Below are 13,097 nucleotides of genomic sequence, written 5' to 3' on the forward strand. Positions count from 1 at the left end.
TGGGCTGGAGCTGAGCAGGTGGGCGAGCGTGTGTCCATGTGCTCTTTGTTTTCCATGCTGGCAGCCCTGAGGCCAGCAACGGGCTCTCCATTCACTCCAGCTGCACACCTAGTGGCACCCAGGTTTGTGACCCCTGACTCAGAGGCAGAGCTGGGTGCAGGCCCAGGTGATGGCCCAGGTTGACCGAGAGCCTGTGGTGAGCCTTAGAGGCTGGGGCAGCAGGTAGCAGGCAGGCAGGTGGCAGTGACCCTGGAGAGTCGGCCCACACTCTGCTCTTCCATTCCTGGCTGGGCTCCCAGGAGCCAGTCACTTTGCCTCTCTTTATTCCTCACCTCTGAAAATGTCACTTCACTCATCTTTAAACATTAGGACTGTTACAAGACTTGAGTGTGATAATATAGATAAAAATGTTTGGTGTCGTCCCTGGCGCAGGGGTCTGGCTGCCCTTCATGTCCTCCTTACGTCCGGCTGCCTGACCCACAAGAGCCTTCTGGTGCCCCAGCCTCCCCTCTCCCGCTTCCCTAGGGCCCTGTTTCCCTTCCCTGGAAGCCTTCCTCCTCCTGCTGCTGCCCAGTGTTGCGCCCTTGGGATAATAGAGCGCAGGTCCTGCCAGGCTTATTGGGAGCCACCCCTTGGCTGGGTAGTGCTGTCCTTGTGCCATCGAGCACTTTAAAAAACTACCCTAGCCCAGGAAGGGAGGCTCACACCTGTAATCCCAGTACTTTGAGGGGCCAAGGTGGGTGGATCACCTGAGGTCAGGAGTTAGAGACCAGCCTGGCCAACATGGCGAAACCTCGTCTCTACTAAAAATACAAAAATTAGCTGGGCGTGGTGGCAGGCGCCTGATCCCAGCTACTTGGGAGGCTGAGGCAAGAGAATCACTTGAACCCAGGAGGCGGAGGTTGCAGTGAGCCGAGGTCATGCCTCTGCACTCTAGCCTGGGTGACAGAGAGTCTGTCTCAAAAACAAAAAAACAGAAAAACTACCCTGAGGCTACTCTGGCTGTCATCTGAGTCTTGGGACTTTGGTTTTTTTCCAAGGCAGATTTTGTGATCATATCAAGAATTCGTGTTTTTGGGTCAATGACCTCCTATCCTACTGCACATCTTACTTAATTTGACAGCTTTATCAGGTTGCCAGTTTCTTCACTAAGAAGCCATGGATGTGCCTCAGCACCTCAGCCCTTAAAAGACAGTTTGTCCTTGTTCTGTCCCCAGTGTGTTGGGTTCAGCTTGGCATTGAGTGTGAAAATCAGCCTTGACCTTTGCCATTTCTTAGAAGAAAGCACAGGATGCTTCCACCTCACTCTTCTCCATTGCAAAGTATGTTACCTAGATAAACATTGTCCTACCTTGAGTGTTTGGAGAACCCCCAGATTGGAAATTGAGTCTTACATCATTCAAAGCTTATGTATTTCAATTTCTGATAAACAATAAAGATCCCTATGTAAAAAAAAAATGTGTATTCCAAAATCAAAATAGAAAATTAGACTATGAAGAAAGAATAAGAGGAAAAAACCTAGAATTGATTCCAATGCGGAAAGAGTCTCTTCTGAGGATGGCACTGGGTGCAGGAAGAGATTGGATGTTGATTAGTTGCTTCCTGTTTCTGCTTGAACCAAGTGTGAGGCAGAAGGCCCAGGGGCTCAAGGGTACAGTTGGGAAAGGCCATCGAGGTGGGAAGGGCAAAGGGAGGCTCATCGGGACCTGCAAGGAGGGTACTGCTGCGGGTGTGGGAGCCGTCTCCTCCCGGCTGTCCACGGGTCCCTCCCATTCCCGCTGAAAAGCAACCAACCCTGTCATCGTCATCTCCTCCAAATGCCCCTGTTGAGACTGGATCAGCCCTGGAGGTGAAGGGACAGAACTTTCCCCACAAGGTTGAGTAGCTGCTCCTATTTCCTTATTTGTGTCTCCCAGAGAACAGTGCACACAGCTGGCTCGAAGTCAAACGTGGAAGTTTCATTCTTCCACAAACAAGCACTTTAAAAAGGTGTCCTTAGTGAGCACTCTCTGGGCTTCAGTGAAGGTACCCCGGGCGGCGGGGGGTCCACCCCTGTCTGCTTTTGTGCATCCAGGCACTGGAGTTATGGGCTCTGTAAGATTGTTCCTGGGTGGGAAGGAACCAACCACCTTCTGCAGGAAAGTGTCGGGATTGGGGGCATTTGTTGGTAAGCTTGTAAACATCTTTCACTGGGTTATGTGAAACCTGCCTGCCTACCTCTCAGAATGTTAGGGAGGTTCAAGGAGGTGATGGAGGAGATAGTCTGTGTCAGACCTTAAAGACAGTCACATTTCACCATGCCCTTTGCCCTTGGGTTGGCTGGGGCCAGACCCCTGCTGCCCTGGGGGTACGGTCCAGCCAGATCATACAGTCCCCCGAGAGTCCTCCTTGTGCCAGTCCCTCCGCCCAGCCACTCAGTACCAGCATCTTCATTTTCTGACACTGCATCTCCAATTGCAGATTGCTGGATCTTTCCAATGAAGGGTTTACAAACTGGGAATTCATGACTGTCCACTGTTGGGGAGAAAAGGCTGAAGGGCAGTGGACCTTGGAAATCCAAGACCTGCCATCCCAGGTCCGCAACCCGGAGAAGCAAGGTCAGTGGCTCTTGGGAATCTCATGACAGCTTTTGTATCTCAACCCTCTTATTACCTTTGGGCCTTTTTTAACTACGGAGTCTTTGATAATTCTTTGTTTTGTTTTGTAGAGGTAGAATTCCCATAACAGAAAATTCACCATTTTAAATATTTTTAAGTGTGCAGTTCAGTGGCTTTTAGTACATTCACAGTGTTGTGTAATCATCACCACTATCTAATTCCAGAATGTTTTCATCCCCACAAAAAGAAACCCCACACCCATGAAGCAGCCGCTCCCCATTCCCTCCTCCCCTCCCAGCTCCTGGTGACCTCTAATCCACTTACCGCTTCTTTGGATTTGCCTCTCCTGGACATTTCATATAGATGAAATAATATAACACCTGGCCTTTTGTGTCTGGCTTCTTTCACTTAGCATGATGTTTTCAAGGTTTATCCATATTGTAGTATGCATCAGAACTTCATTACTTTCATGGCTGAACAATATTCCATTGTACACATTGATCACATTTTGTTTATTCTTTCACCTGTGACGGACATTTCGCTTGTTTCTACCTTTTTGCTGTTACAAATAGTGCTGCTATGAGGATTCAGGTATAGGTTTTTATGTGGACCTACGTTTTCGTTTCTTGTGGGTGTATACTTAAGATTGGAATTGTCAGGTCATATGGTAACTCTATGGTGAACGTTTTGAGGAACAACCAAACTGTCTTCCACATTAACTGCACCCTTTTACATTCCTGCCAGCAATGTATGAGAGGTCCAGCTCCTTCATATTCTCATTAACACTTAATGTTCGCTGTTTTTTAAATTATAACTGTTCTAGTAGGTGTGAAGTGGGATCTGTGGTCCATCAATTGCATGATGGTGCACTTTGATGCACAAAAATTTTTAATTCTGATGAAATTCAGTTTAGTTTTTCTTCTGTTGCTTGTGCTGTTGGTGTCATACTTGAGAAACCATTGCCTAACCCAAGGTCACAGAGATTTACTCCTGTGTTTCCTTTTAGGAGTTTTATAGCTCTTACGTGTAGGTCTTTGATCCATTTTGAATTATTTTTTGTACATGGTGTGAAGTAGGGGTCCAGATTCATTCTTTTGTACCCACTTGTTCCAGCATCACTTGTTGAAAAATATATTCTTTACCCGTTGGGTGATCTTGAGACTCCTGTTGCAAATCAACTGACCACAGAAGAGAGGTTCATTTCTGCACTCTCGATTCTGTTCCATTGGTCTATATATCTATCCTGGAGTCAGTACCACATTGTTTTGTTCACTGTAGCTTTGTAGTAAGTTTTGAAATCAGAAAGTGCAAGTCCTCCGACTTGGTGGTTCTTTCTCAAGATTGTTTTGGCTATTTTGAGTCCCATATCATTCCGTATGAATTTTAAGATAAGCTTGTACATTTCTTTTTTAAAAGGTAGTTGGAATTTTGGTAGAGACTGGATCTGTAGATCATTTTGGGGAATATTTCCACATTAACAATATTAAGTTTTCCAGTCCATAAACATGGGATAGTTTTCTGTTTATTTAGCTCTCTTTAATTTTGTTTAGCAGTGGTTTTTGTAGTGTTCAGTATATAAGTCTTTCACCAATCCTTGGTGAAAGTTGTTCCTAAGTATTTTATTATTTTTATGCTATTGTAAATGGAATGGTTTTCTTAATTTTGCTTTTGGATTGTTTATTTCTCTGGTAATTATTGTACCCTTTTTAATCCCTTTGACTTAATGATCAATCATTTATTTAACCAATCTTTATTAAGTACCAGACTCTGATCTAGGTAATGGGGTTATAACCAGGAAAGAAAACTGGAACAATCAGCACATCTTATTTTTTAGTTACCCACAGAGGTCTATAAACACCTGTCTTTGTTCCCTGAGTTGAATGCATAGTAACGTTTACAGAATATGCTGGAATCTTGCTTTTCTATGGGCGAGTTTCCTCAAGGTTTGCTTTCACTGTTCTGTCATTCCTTGTGCCCTTTTCTATGAAGATGCAGTCTGCTTCTTGGTCACCCTAGGAGTACATGAGAACCTTCCCTGCCCTGGTTCTTTTCCAGTTCTTCATAAAACACAGTTTTAGGAGAAAAGAAGAGCATTGACTTGCCTTACGCAGAAAATTGACTTCAAGTCATCAAGTCATCTACAGGGATCTTCTAGCTCCCCCAATTGTATTCTTTCTGGTTTTGAAATAGTAAATAACTATTTTAAGAAAGTGTTGACTGGGCAAGGTGGCTCACGCCTGTAATCCCAACACTTTGGGAGGCCGAGGCGGGTGGATCATGAGGTCAGGAGATCGAGACCATCCTGGCTAACATGGTGAAACCCTGTCTCTACTAAAAATACAAACAAAAAATTATCTGGACATGGTGGCAGGTGCCTGTAGTCCTAGCTCTTAGGGAGGCTGAGGCAGGAGAATGGCATGAACCCGGGAAGTGGAGTTTACAGTGAGCTGAGCCACTCTACTCCAGCCCGGGTGACAGAGCAAGACTCCATCTCAAAAAAAAAAAAAAAGAAAGTGTTATAACAAATCCTAAAAATACAACAATGTAAAATTTTAAATGACCTGAAATTTATACATTTTAAAAGTGGAAGCTTCTAAATTCTTACTTTTAAAAGCCCCAAAGTATATTGGCCTAGTATTAAAAGTCAAGGTTGACTCCTCATGCCAGCTGCATCCTTAAGCATTCACTGCTTCGTGGGCACCAGGCAGAGTTCTTATGCCAGCCTGCATGGCCTGCTTGCCTGGGAGGCTGGTGCTGTATGCAGGAGAGCACGTAGAGGCTGGGGCTACAGCTCTTGTGTCCTCATAGCATAGCCCTGGGAACTGGGCACACCATTTCACCACTCCAGACCCGTGATCTTTACTCTGTATCATGAGCAGAATACAATGAGCCCTACCCATGTCCCAGGGCAGCTTCAAGGGGACAGTCAGTCCCCCATGGAACTGTGCCGCTGCAGGCAGCCTTTCTCATGCATGTCATGCATTCTTCTCTTTCTCCTTCCTGTTAGGCCAACATGCATGCACTGATGCTTCTCCCCTGAGTCTACATCCCCTCCAGCCACCACCCACTTCTCTGTTTCCCTTTATGGCAAAGCTGGAAGAACAAGCTGCCTGCTATGGCCATCACTGGCTCACTCCCAGCCCACTCCTATCCACTGCACAAAAAACTGGGGCTTGTCAGGGTCCCCCGCCGTTTCCACACTGCCCAAGCCTGTGGTCCCATCTCTGTCCTCCCCAGGTTGTTAAAGCCAGGGTCTATGGTTCTAACAAACTAAGCGCCCTCTCTGGGGACCACAGGGTACAGTGGTTAAGACTGTGGGCTCAGGAGCCCTTCTACCTGGGGGTAGATGCTGGCTCTAACTCTTACAAATACCTGTGACCTTGGCAAGTCACTTAGCCTTTCTAGACCTTGCTCTTCTTATCTAGAAAATGGGGATAGTACGCAAGTTACTGGGTTGCGGTGGGATGAAATCAGGTAAGCCAGGCTGGGTACTGAGAGCAGGGCCCGGCACACAGCGACATTGGCAGCTCACCCCCACTGGAAGCACCCTCTTGCACAGCTGCAGTGATGCCACACCTGGCGGGCCCTCTCCACCTCACAGGCTGCTCCTTGTGCATCTCCTTGGCTGATCCCTCTCACGCACACCCCTGCACATGCTCCTGGGCCCTCTGCTCTTTGTTCCCATCCAGGGATTTCATCCATCCCTGTGACACTGAGCACCTTGTACCTGCTGGTGGTGCCCAAAGCTGCCTCTCCCTGCCCTCGTGCACCCAGACCTGCTCTGCAGCAGCCTCCTGCTTCTGGGCGTAGGTCTAACTGGCTCTGAGCTTGTGCACCTTAGACAGCACTCCCAAACTGCCTCTTTCCTGCTTTCCACATTAATGTAAATAGCTTCACCTTGCACTCCATTGCTTGGCCAAATCCCAGGAGTGAACCTTTAATTCTTCTTTGTCTCCTTCACCATCTGCCTCCAGAATGTATCTCAGTCTGCCCACTGCCTCATTCCAGTCCCCTATCATCTCTTACCTCCTCATTCCACTGGCCTCCCTGCCTCGACCCCTACTGGCTAGAGCCGCTCTCCAGCCAGTGCCCAATGATCCTTTTAAAATATTATTCAGATAATGATGCACCCCTGCTAACTTTCATGACCTCCCACAGCTCTTAGAGAAAAACTCAAATCTCTTAGCCTAACTTGCACATCTTAGCACTTTTCCACCATGAATCATTTCCTATGCCTCATCACTGTCCCCTAGCATGCCTGGTCTTACCTCCACAGGGCCTTTGCACATGCTGCTCCCTCCTCGGGGACAGCTGTCCCTAGGGCCTCCCGTGGTCGCAGCTTAGACCTGGCCTCATGGGGAGGTCTTCTCTGAATGCCTGTGGTGGACATCCTACCCACTCTCCCACCTCATACTCCGACAGAAACATAAAGGCAGGGGATGAGAATGGGGAGGAATAAAAATTTGCTGAGATTTTCATTCTACATTTAGTGGGAGGGGTGATGGATTATGTCTTACTCTTAGCACTGATAGAGACATATAAACTCAAATATCTTCTTATAATAGAGAGATAACTAAGATTTAAAACAAGATGCCAACCTTCTAGATCACTACAGGGAAATAAGAGTGAAGAGAAATTGATCAATATGTCAAAAAGAAAGAAAGAAAAAAGAACTATAGGCAAATTTGAATAGGAATACAGAAGTCTTAAATAAAACATTAGGAAGTGGAATTCATCAGTTTATTCAAAGAATAATACTCCTCTCCAAGAACACAGCCTTCACTCGACAGATACTTATTGAGCATTTACCAAGTTCTAAGCACTGGGGGTGCACCGGAGAACAAAACAGATGCTAAGCTTATATTCTAGAAGGCAGAGGAGGCCACGAAACAAGATTACCAGGCAAGAAGATGTCCATTAGATGATGAGAAGCTCTAAGGAGAAAAATGAAGAAGGGAAGGGTGACAAGAGCATTTCAGGGTGTCCCAGGAAGGCCTCAGGGAAGGGACATTTGAGTAAAACTTGAAGATGAGGGGGTGAGCTCTGCAGACATCTGGGAAAAGGGCATTCCAAGCAAAGGGTTCACACTCGGGCAGAAGTGTGCCTGGTATGTTCCAGGCACAGCAGAGAGGCCCCCGAGGCTGCAGGGGGCAGCAGGAAGACGGGCAGAATAGGACAGAGCCAGGCATTGAGAGCATGGGGACCAGATCGCACTGGGCTTTGTCAGCCCTCACAGGGACTTGGTTGGAACCCACTGAGGGATTTTAGGCAGAGGAGAGAGGTGATCTGAACTTCTGTGTTAATAGGCTAACAGCTGGTCAGAGTAGATGGAAGTGAGGGTGGGAGAGAAACAAAGGCGGGGAAGCCAGTTAGAAGGTCATTGCAATATCAGGTGAAGGTAACTCTGACAGGGCAGCATCAGTGGAGTCTATGAAGCAGTCAGATCCTGAAAGCAGGGTCGAGAGATTTGTAGATGGATCAGATGTGGGCTGTGAGAGGAGAGAGGGGGCATGAATGACTCCAGAGTTTTTGTCCCGTACAGTAGAAGAATGGAGTCCCAGTTTCCTAGATCTGGAACATTGCAGGGGGAGAAGATGCTGGAGAGAAGATCAGGAGCTTGGATTTGGGTGGGTTAAATCAAAGATACTTGCACAAGTCCAGGCGAAGATATGTATCTGGAGGTCAGAGGGAAGACTGGGCTAGCAATACACATTAGGTGTATTGAGTATCGTCAGCCTTTCAAGCTGTATGGGCAATGGAAGATCTGTTTATATAACAATGATTAACACTTGGAGCCTATTGCGTGTAGGTGCTGAGCGAGCTTTAGGCTTGCAGTGGTGCACAGCACGGAACCGCATGCCCTGCACACCTGTGTGCCTGCCACACTGCTTCCTGCCCAGCCAGATGCTACCATATCAGCTCCCTGCTTGCTGCCTGCATGGCACTCAGCAGCTCCGGCCCCGGCCTTAGCACTGATGGGCTTGCCATCTGCAGCCTTCCTTCCTTCCGGTCCTGCTGTGCCCCGAGAGCCTCCTGCTGCATGGTGTATGATAGATACACAATAGGTGTTGGCGGGTTAATTAGTCCAGTTGTAACCCTCTGTAACCACCACATGACCAGATGCTCTGTGTGCTACAGAGGACACAGGATTAGTGGATACAAGAATACTTCTGGGGATGGCCCCAAATTAAGTCTTGACACAGGCTGATCTCCACCCATCAGCATGGGTAGAAACTGGATCTTTGCTTTCAGAAGGTTGAGATGGGTGCAGAATAAACACCTTGTGGCACCTTCCAGCTCTGACCTTCTGTGGCCTACTGGAATTTGGGGGGCGGGGACACATTCTCCCGTGTCATCACAGAGAGTGTGCACATTCCTGCGGGGCGTCTGGGGTCACTTCATTCCGCACAAGTTTTCCCCTGTAGAGAGCTGCCACTCCTGAACATGGTCTTTCCCAGAAACAGCAAGTGCAGGCATGCATCCTGCCACGACTGACGCACGGCAAGCCCTCCCTGCTGTGTGTGGGGAGGATGGGGTTCTTGCTGTCACCCACAGGCTCCGTGCATCCTCCCCAAGCACAGTGGGAGCTAGCCTGGGAGCCTGGATCCCACCAGCATCTCTCCACGGTGGAAATCCATGTGGCCCTCGCATGGGACACTGCAGTTGCAACTGAGTCTCCCCCACCTGCCCTGCTCACTTCATTCCAGGGCCAGCCTCTGAGCGTGTTGTTCAGTGTGGCGGCTGGATCCTTCCAGGGTGAGTGAAAGGAGTGATGGAGTGAGACCAAAAAGGGTCAGAGGGGCTCAAACAAAGACCAAGCGGCCCTTTCCAGGTTGGTGTATGGGCCCAGTGCTTTTGAGGTTGATCCAGGATAAGCCCTCTTCAGCCTCCAAATGAATGGTGCCTCTTCTGGCTGTTCCTGAAATGTCAAAATGAGAAGGTCTGCATATCCTAACAGACATGTCTCCGATACATTTTGCAGAGGTTCTGCCATGTGTCAGATGTTATGCCAGTGCTCAGGGGCACAGAGAGGCCCCAAGACACAGTCCCTGCCCCTGAGGAGCCCACAGGCTAGTTGGGAACATTTCGGATTTCAGGAACCAATAGTACCATGCACAAGGGCCCAAGGGCCACCAGTGACCCGGAAGAGTGCCCCAAGTTCAGCGGAGCAAACAGGGATTTCCGGCTGAAAGAAACAAGGAAGGGCTTGTGAAGAAGGGTCTGCCTGAGGCCAAATTCTCAGGAGTTCCCCAGGGCCACTTTGTTTTTTTATCTTAGTAGCACAGAATACAGGCCATTAGGAGATGGAGACTGCCCCAAGGGTACTACTGTCCTTTTCGTTTTGTAGAATGAAGTGCCAGGCGGTGTCCACATATGACCTGCCTCACTCTGCCTACCCCCAGGCGAGAGACTTCTCAGTGCTGACCTTGCTTCCCAGGCCCTGGGAGGGACCAAGAGGGGCTCCGCTGCGTCGAGCCAGGTTTCCCCACCCAATCCGCAGGGCGAGTGCGGGGATGTCAAGCCGAGACATAGTCCTCAGTGATGACCTGTCCTAACTCCCCTCCCTCCAGGGGCAGATCTGGGCCTTTGCATGAGTGCAGAGCAGAGGTGGGGGCTTCCTGGCCAGGCCGACATAAGGAAAGGGGCGGCTGCCTCTGGGAGGGTGCTCTGGTGCCCACAGAGGGCGTGAGTGTGGATGGGGGTCTTCAGTAGACAGGGCATTGAGGTGTGGAGGAGAGTCTGAGAACATCTGTATGAACCACCAGAGAGCCAGGAAGCACCCCTAGGAGGAAGGGTGAAAGGATGCAGTAAGAACAGAGAACCATGTCTACCCGTAGCTCACCAAGGCACTGGTTATGCTGTGCCCATAGACCCGGGTCCCAACGTAGGCATTGTTCACAGTAAGACCAACCCCCAGAGCATCCCTGCAAGGCCACGCCAGGTGGGCAGGGCAGCCGCTGGAAGGGGCTTCTCATCAGTGCATGGGTGGAGAGGGGAGCCCGGCCCTGCCTGCACACTATGATGCTATTGTGTACACAGGGAGGCAGGACCAGCCCCAGCGCTGAATGCTGAGGTCAACCTGTTAGTGCCTGTTGGGGACCTCAGCCTGGGAAGGTGACAGAGATGACCTAGGTTGCCCTCTGTCTCCAGGATTCAGAGCTCTAGAGGCCAGGAAAATGCAGGGCTGGTCAGCATCAGTGGAGTCAGCTGCCTGTCGGCCTCGTCAATGCCAAGGTATGAATTGATCCCAAGTGGGCGCGATCTTCTACTCCCTGGTTGTCTGGTGAGGGTGGCCTGTGAGTGCACAGTCACCACCAGCCTCAGTGCCGGGCACAGTGCAGCACACACACAGGCATAGACCAGAAAAGCAGGCAGTCCTCACTTCTCTACAAGCATTCCAAGAACCTGTGCTTGGGGCAGGGTGCTTTGTTTCTGTGGTGTTCATTTCAATCTCCTTCAAATCTCTGCAAGTTAATTGCTTTAAAAAAAAAAGTGAAAAGAAAAAAAAAACTGCTCCAATGGTGTGCTGTGTAAAAGTGCTTTCAAATATATGCTAAGACCCAGGGTTTATGAAGTAATTAAGTGATCTGACTGATATGCTAACTCGAATAATACTCACCTCCTGTCAGATTGAACGTGGCTTATGTAATTAGTTTTAAAACCATTTTTAAAAGTTGAGTAGCAGATTAGCATCCATTTTCCTCTTCAGTTCCCAGGCCAAGGATCTGGGTCCTCCCAGAATCACTCTCTTCCAGGAGGCAATTTAGGAATGGAATCAAGTGGGAATCCTGCTTTGCAGTCCTACAGCGTTTGCAGGTATTAACGGCTCGCCATGCATTCCTGCATCCAGCGCACCTTTATTTATTTGTTTGTTTGTTTGTTTGTTTATTTATTTATTTATTTTGAGACAATCTCACTCTGTTGCCCAGGCTGGAGTGCAGTGGTGCAATCTCGGCTCCCTGCAATCTCTGCCTTCCAGGTTTAAGTGATTCTTCTGCCTCACTCTCTCAAGTAGCTGGGATTACAGGCATCTGCCACCATACCTGGCTAAATTTTTTTTGTGTGTATGTTTAGTAGAGACAGGGTTTTGCCATGTTGGCCAGGCTGGTCTTGAACTCCTGACCTCAGGTGACCTGCCCACCTCGGCCTCCCAAAGTGCTGCGATTACAGGGGTGAGCCACCGTGCCCAGCCCAGCACACTTTTATTGAACTCTACTTAGCTCCAGATTTGGGAACACTAGGACCTTGCTCATGCAGTGCACAGTGTGAGTGTGGAAGAGGGGGCAGCTTCCACTGTGGGTGAGCTCGCCACTCTAGCCGTTACGTAGAGAGCCTGCAAGGCTGAGAGACAGGGAGCTGGTGACAGTGCAGGCAGAGCAAGGGTGATAGCCTGTCCTGCAGAACATCTTTTGGAGAAGTTTGGCTGCATTTTAGAGAGTTGCCATCCAAAATGCCCGAGATTTTAAGTTTGGACCCAGAATGCAGAAAGTGTCCATTCTCTGAGAAACATGTATACTTCATTCTCCCATATCAGACATCGGACAGGCCTGGGGTTGGATCCTCCTGCCTCCACTTTTCCTGTCTCTCTGGCCTCTGCACTGGGTCTCCTCTCCTATAAGACAGGGTTGAGCAGAAGTGAGACCTAGACCAAGTAACTGAAGAGAGGAGCCTTCCCAGCCCACCCTTCTTACTCAGAGCCTACATTGGTGGTTGCACCTGAACCACAAGGCAGAGCCTGTGCACCTGCCAAGGTCAGGCCAGCCTCCCCACTCAGGGCCACATCCTGCTCAGCACCCTCAGGCACAGGAAGGTCCCTGCACCTCCTCATGACCTGGGGATCCCATGGGCACGCCTGATGCACGTGAAGTGCTCTGCAGGAATCGACCTTGGCTTCATCAGCCCTAAGGGGCATCTGCATGGTGCGTCTCCTGTTCATGGAGCACACACTTACCTTCTCTGCACACCTGCCCCATGCCAGGTCTGCTGGGTAAGCATGGGGGTGAGGGGCGCTTCCTTGTTCTTCACCTCTTCCACCCCAAGAGCCCAGCACAGTGCCCTGCAGGCAGTTCGACCAGGGATATGACTCTCTGTACAGGGCCCAAACTTTACTGACTTGGCCTGGCCCTCGCTTTGTAACCAAGAGCATACCTAAGGTGCTGGGACACTCCCACGGTCTTCCCCTGCCAGGGAGAATTGTGAGGCATCAGTGTCTAAATGGAAAAAATAATCAAGCATGCTCTCCAATCTTCTCTCTATAATTGACACCATGTATCTTATTTCATGGTTCCAAAGGGTTTTACATACTTGGTATTCACACAGCAATAAATAGACTGTCTGAGACAATTGATGGCACTTTTAAAAATCCTGTGTCACTCTTGAACTCTGAGAATTCACTTTCTCCCTGATTAAAATTTCTTTTTTCTCTAATCTTTCTTCTGTTTCCAAAAGAGCAGCAACCCACATGTGCTGTGTTTTTCCAGATTATTTCAACAGCATTAT

At 48.9% G+C, this 13,097-nt stretch overlaps 1 protein-coding gene across 3 annotated transcripts in view; it reads left to right on the plus strand.

The window, feature by feature from the left end:
* Positions 1 to 13,097, plus strand: part of PCSK6 (proprotein convertase subtilisin/kexin type 6) — a 187,647-nt gene that overhangs the window by 121,647 nt on the left and 52,903 nt on the right. For 2 of the 3 annotated variants that reach the window (XM_033188812.1, XM_033188813.1), the window contains exon 13: positions 2,461 to 2,597. In XM_033188812.1, coding sequence (XP_033044703.1) covers positions 2,461 to 2,597 — 137 coding nt within the window. Of the gene's footprint in view, positions 1 to 2,460; positions 2,598 to 10,748; positions 11,081 to 13,097 lie in introns of those variants that run through there. The other variant, XM_033188814.1, reaches the window with a different exon arrangement.

Source organism: Trachypithecus francoisi, unplaced genomic scaffold (genome assembly GCF_009764315.1).
Source record: "Trachypithecus francoisi isolate TF-2019V2 unplaced genomic scaffold, Tfra_2.0 Lachesis_group3, whole genome shotgun sequence".
Lineage (NCBI taxonomy): Eukaryota > Metazoa > Chordata > Mammalia > Primates > Cercopithecidae > Trachypithecus > Trachypithecus francoisi.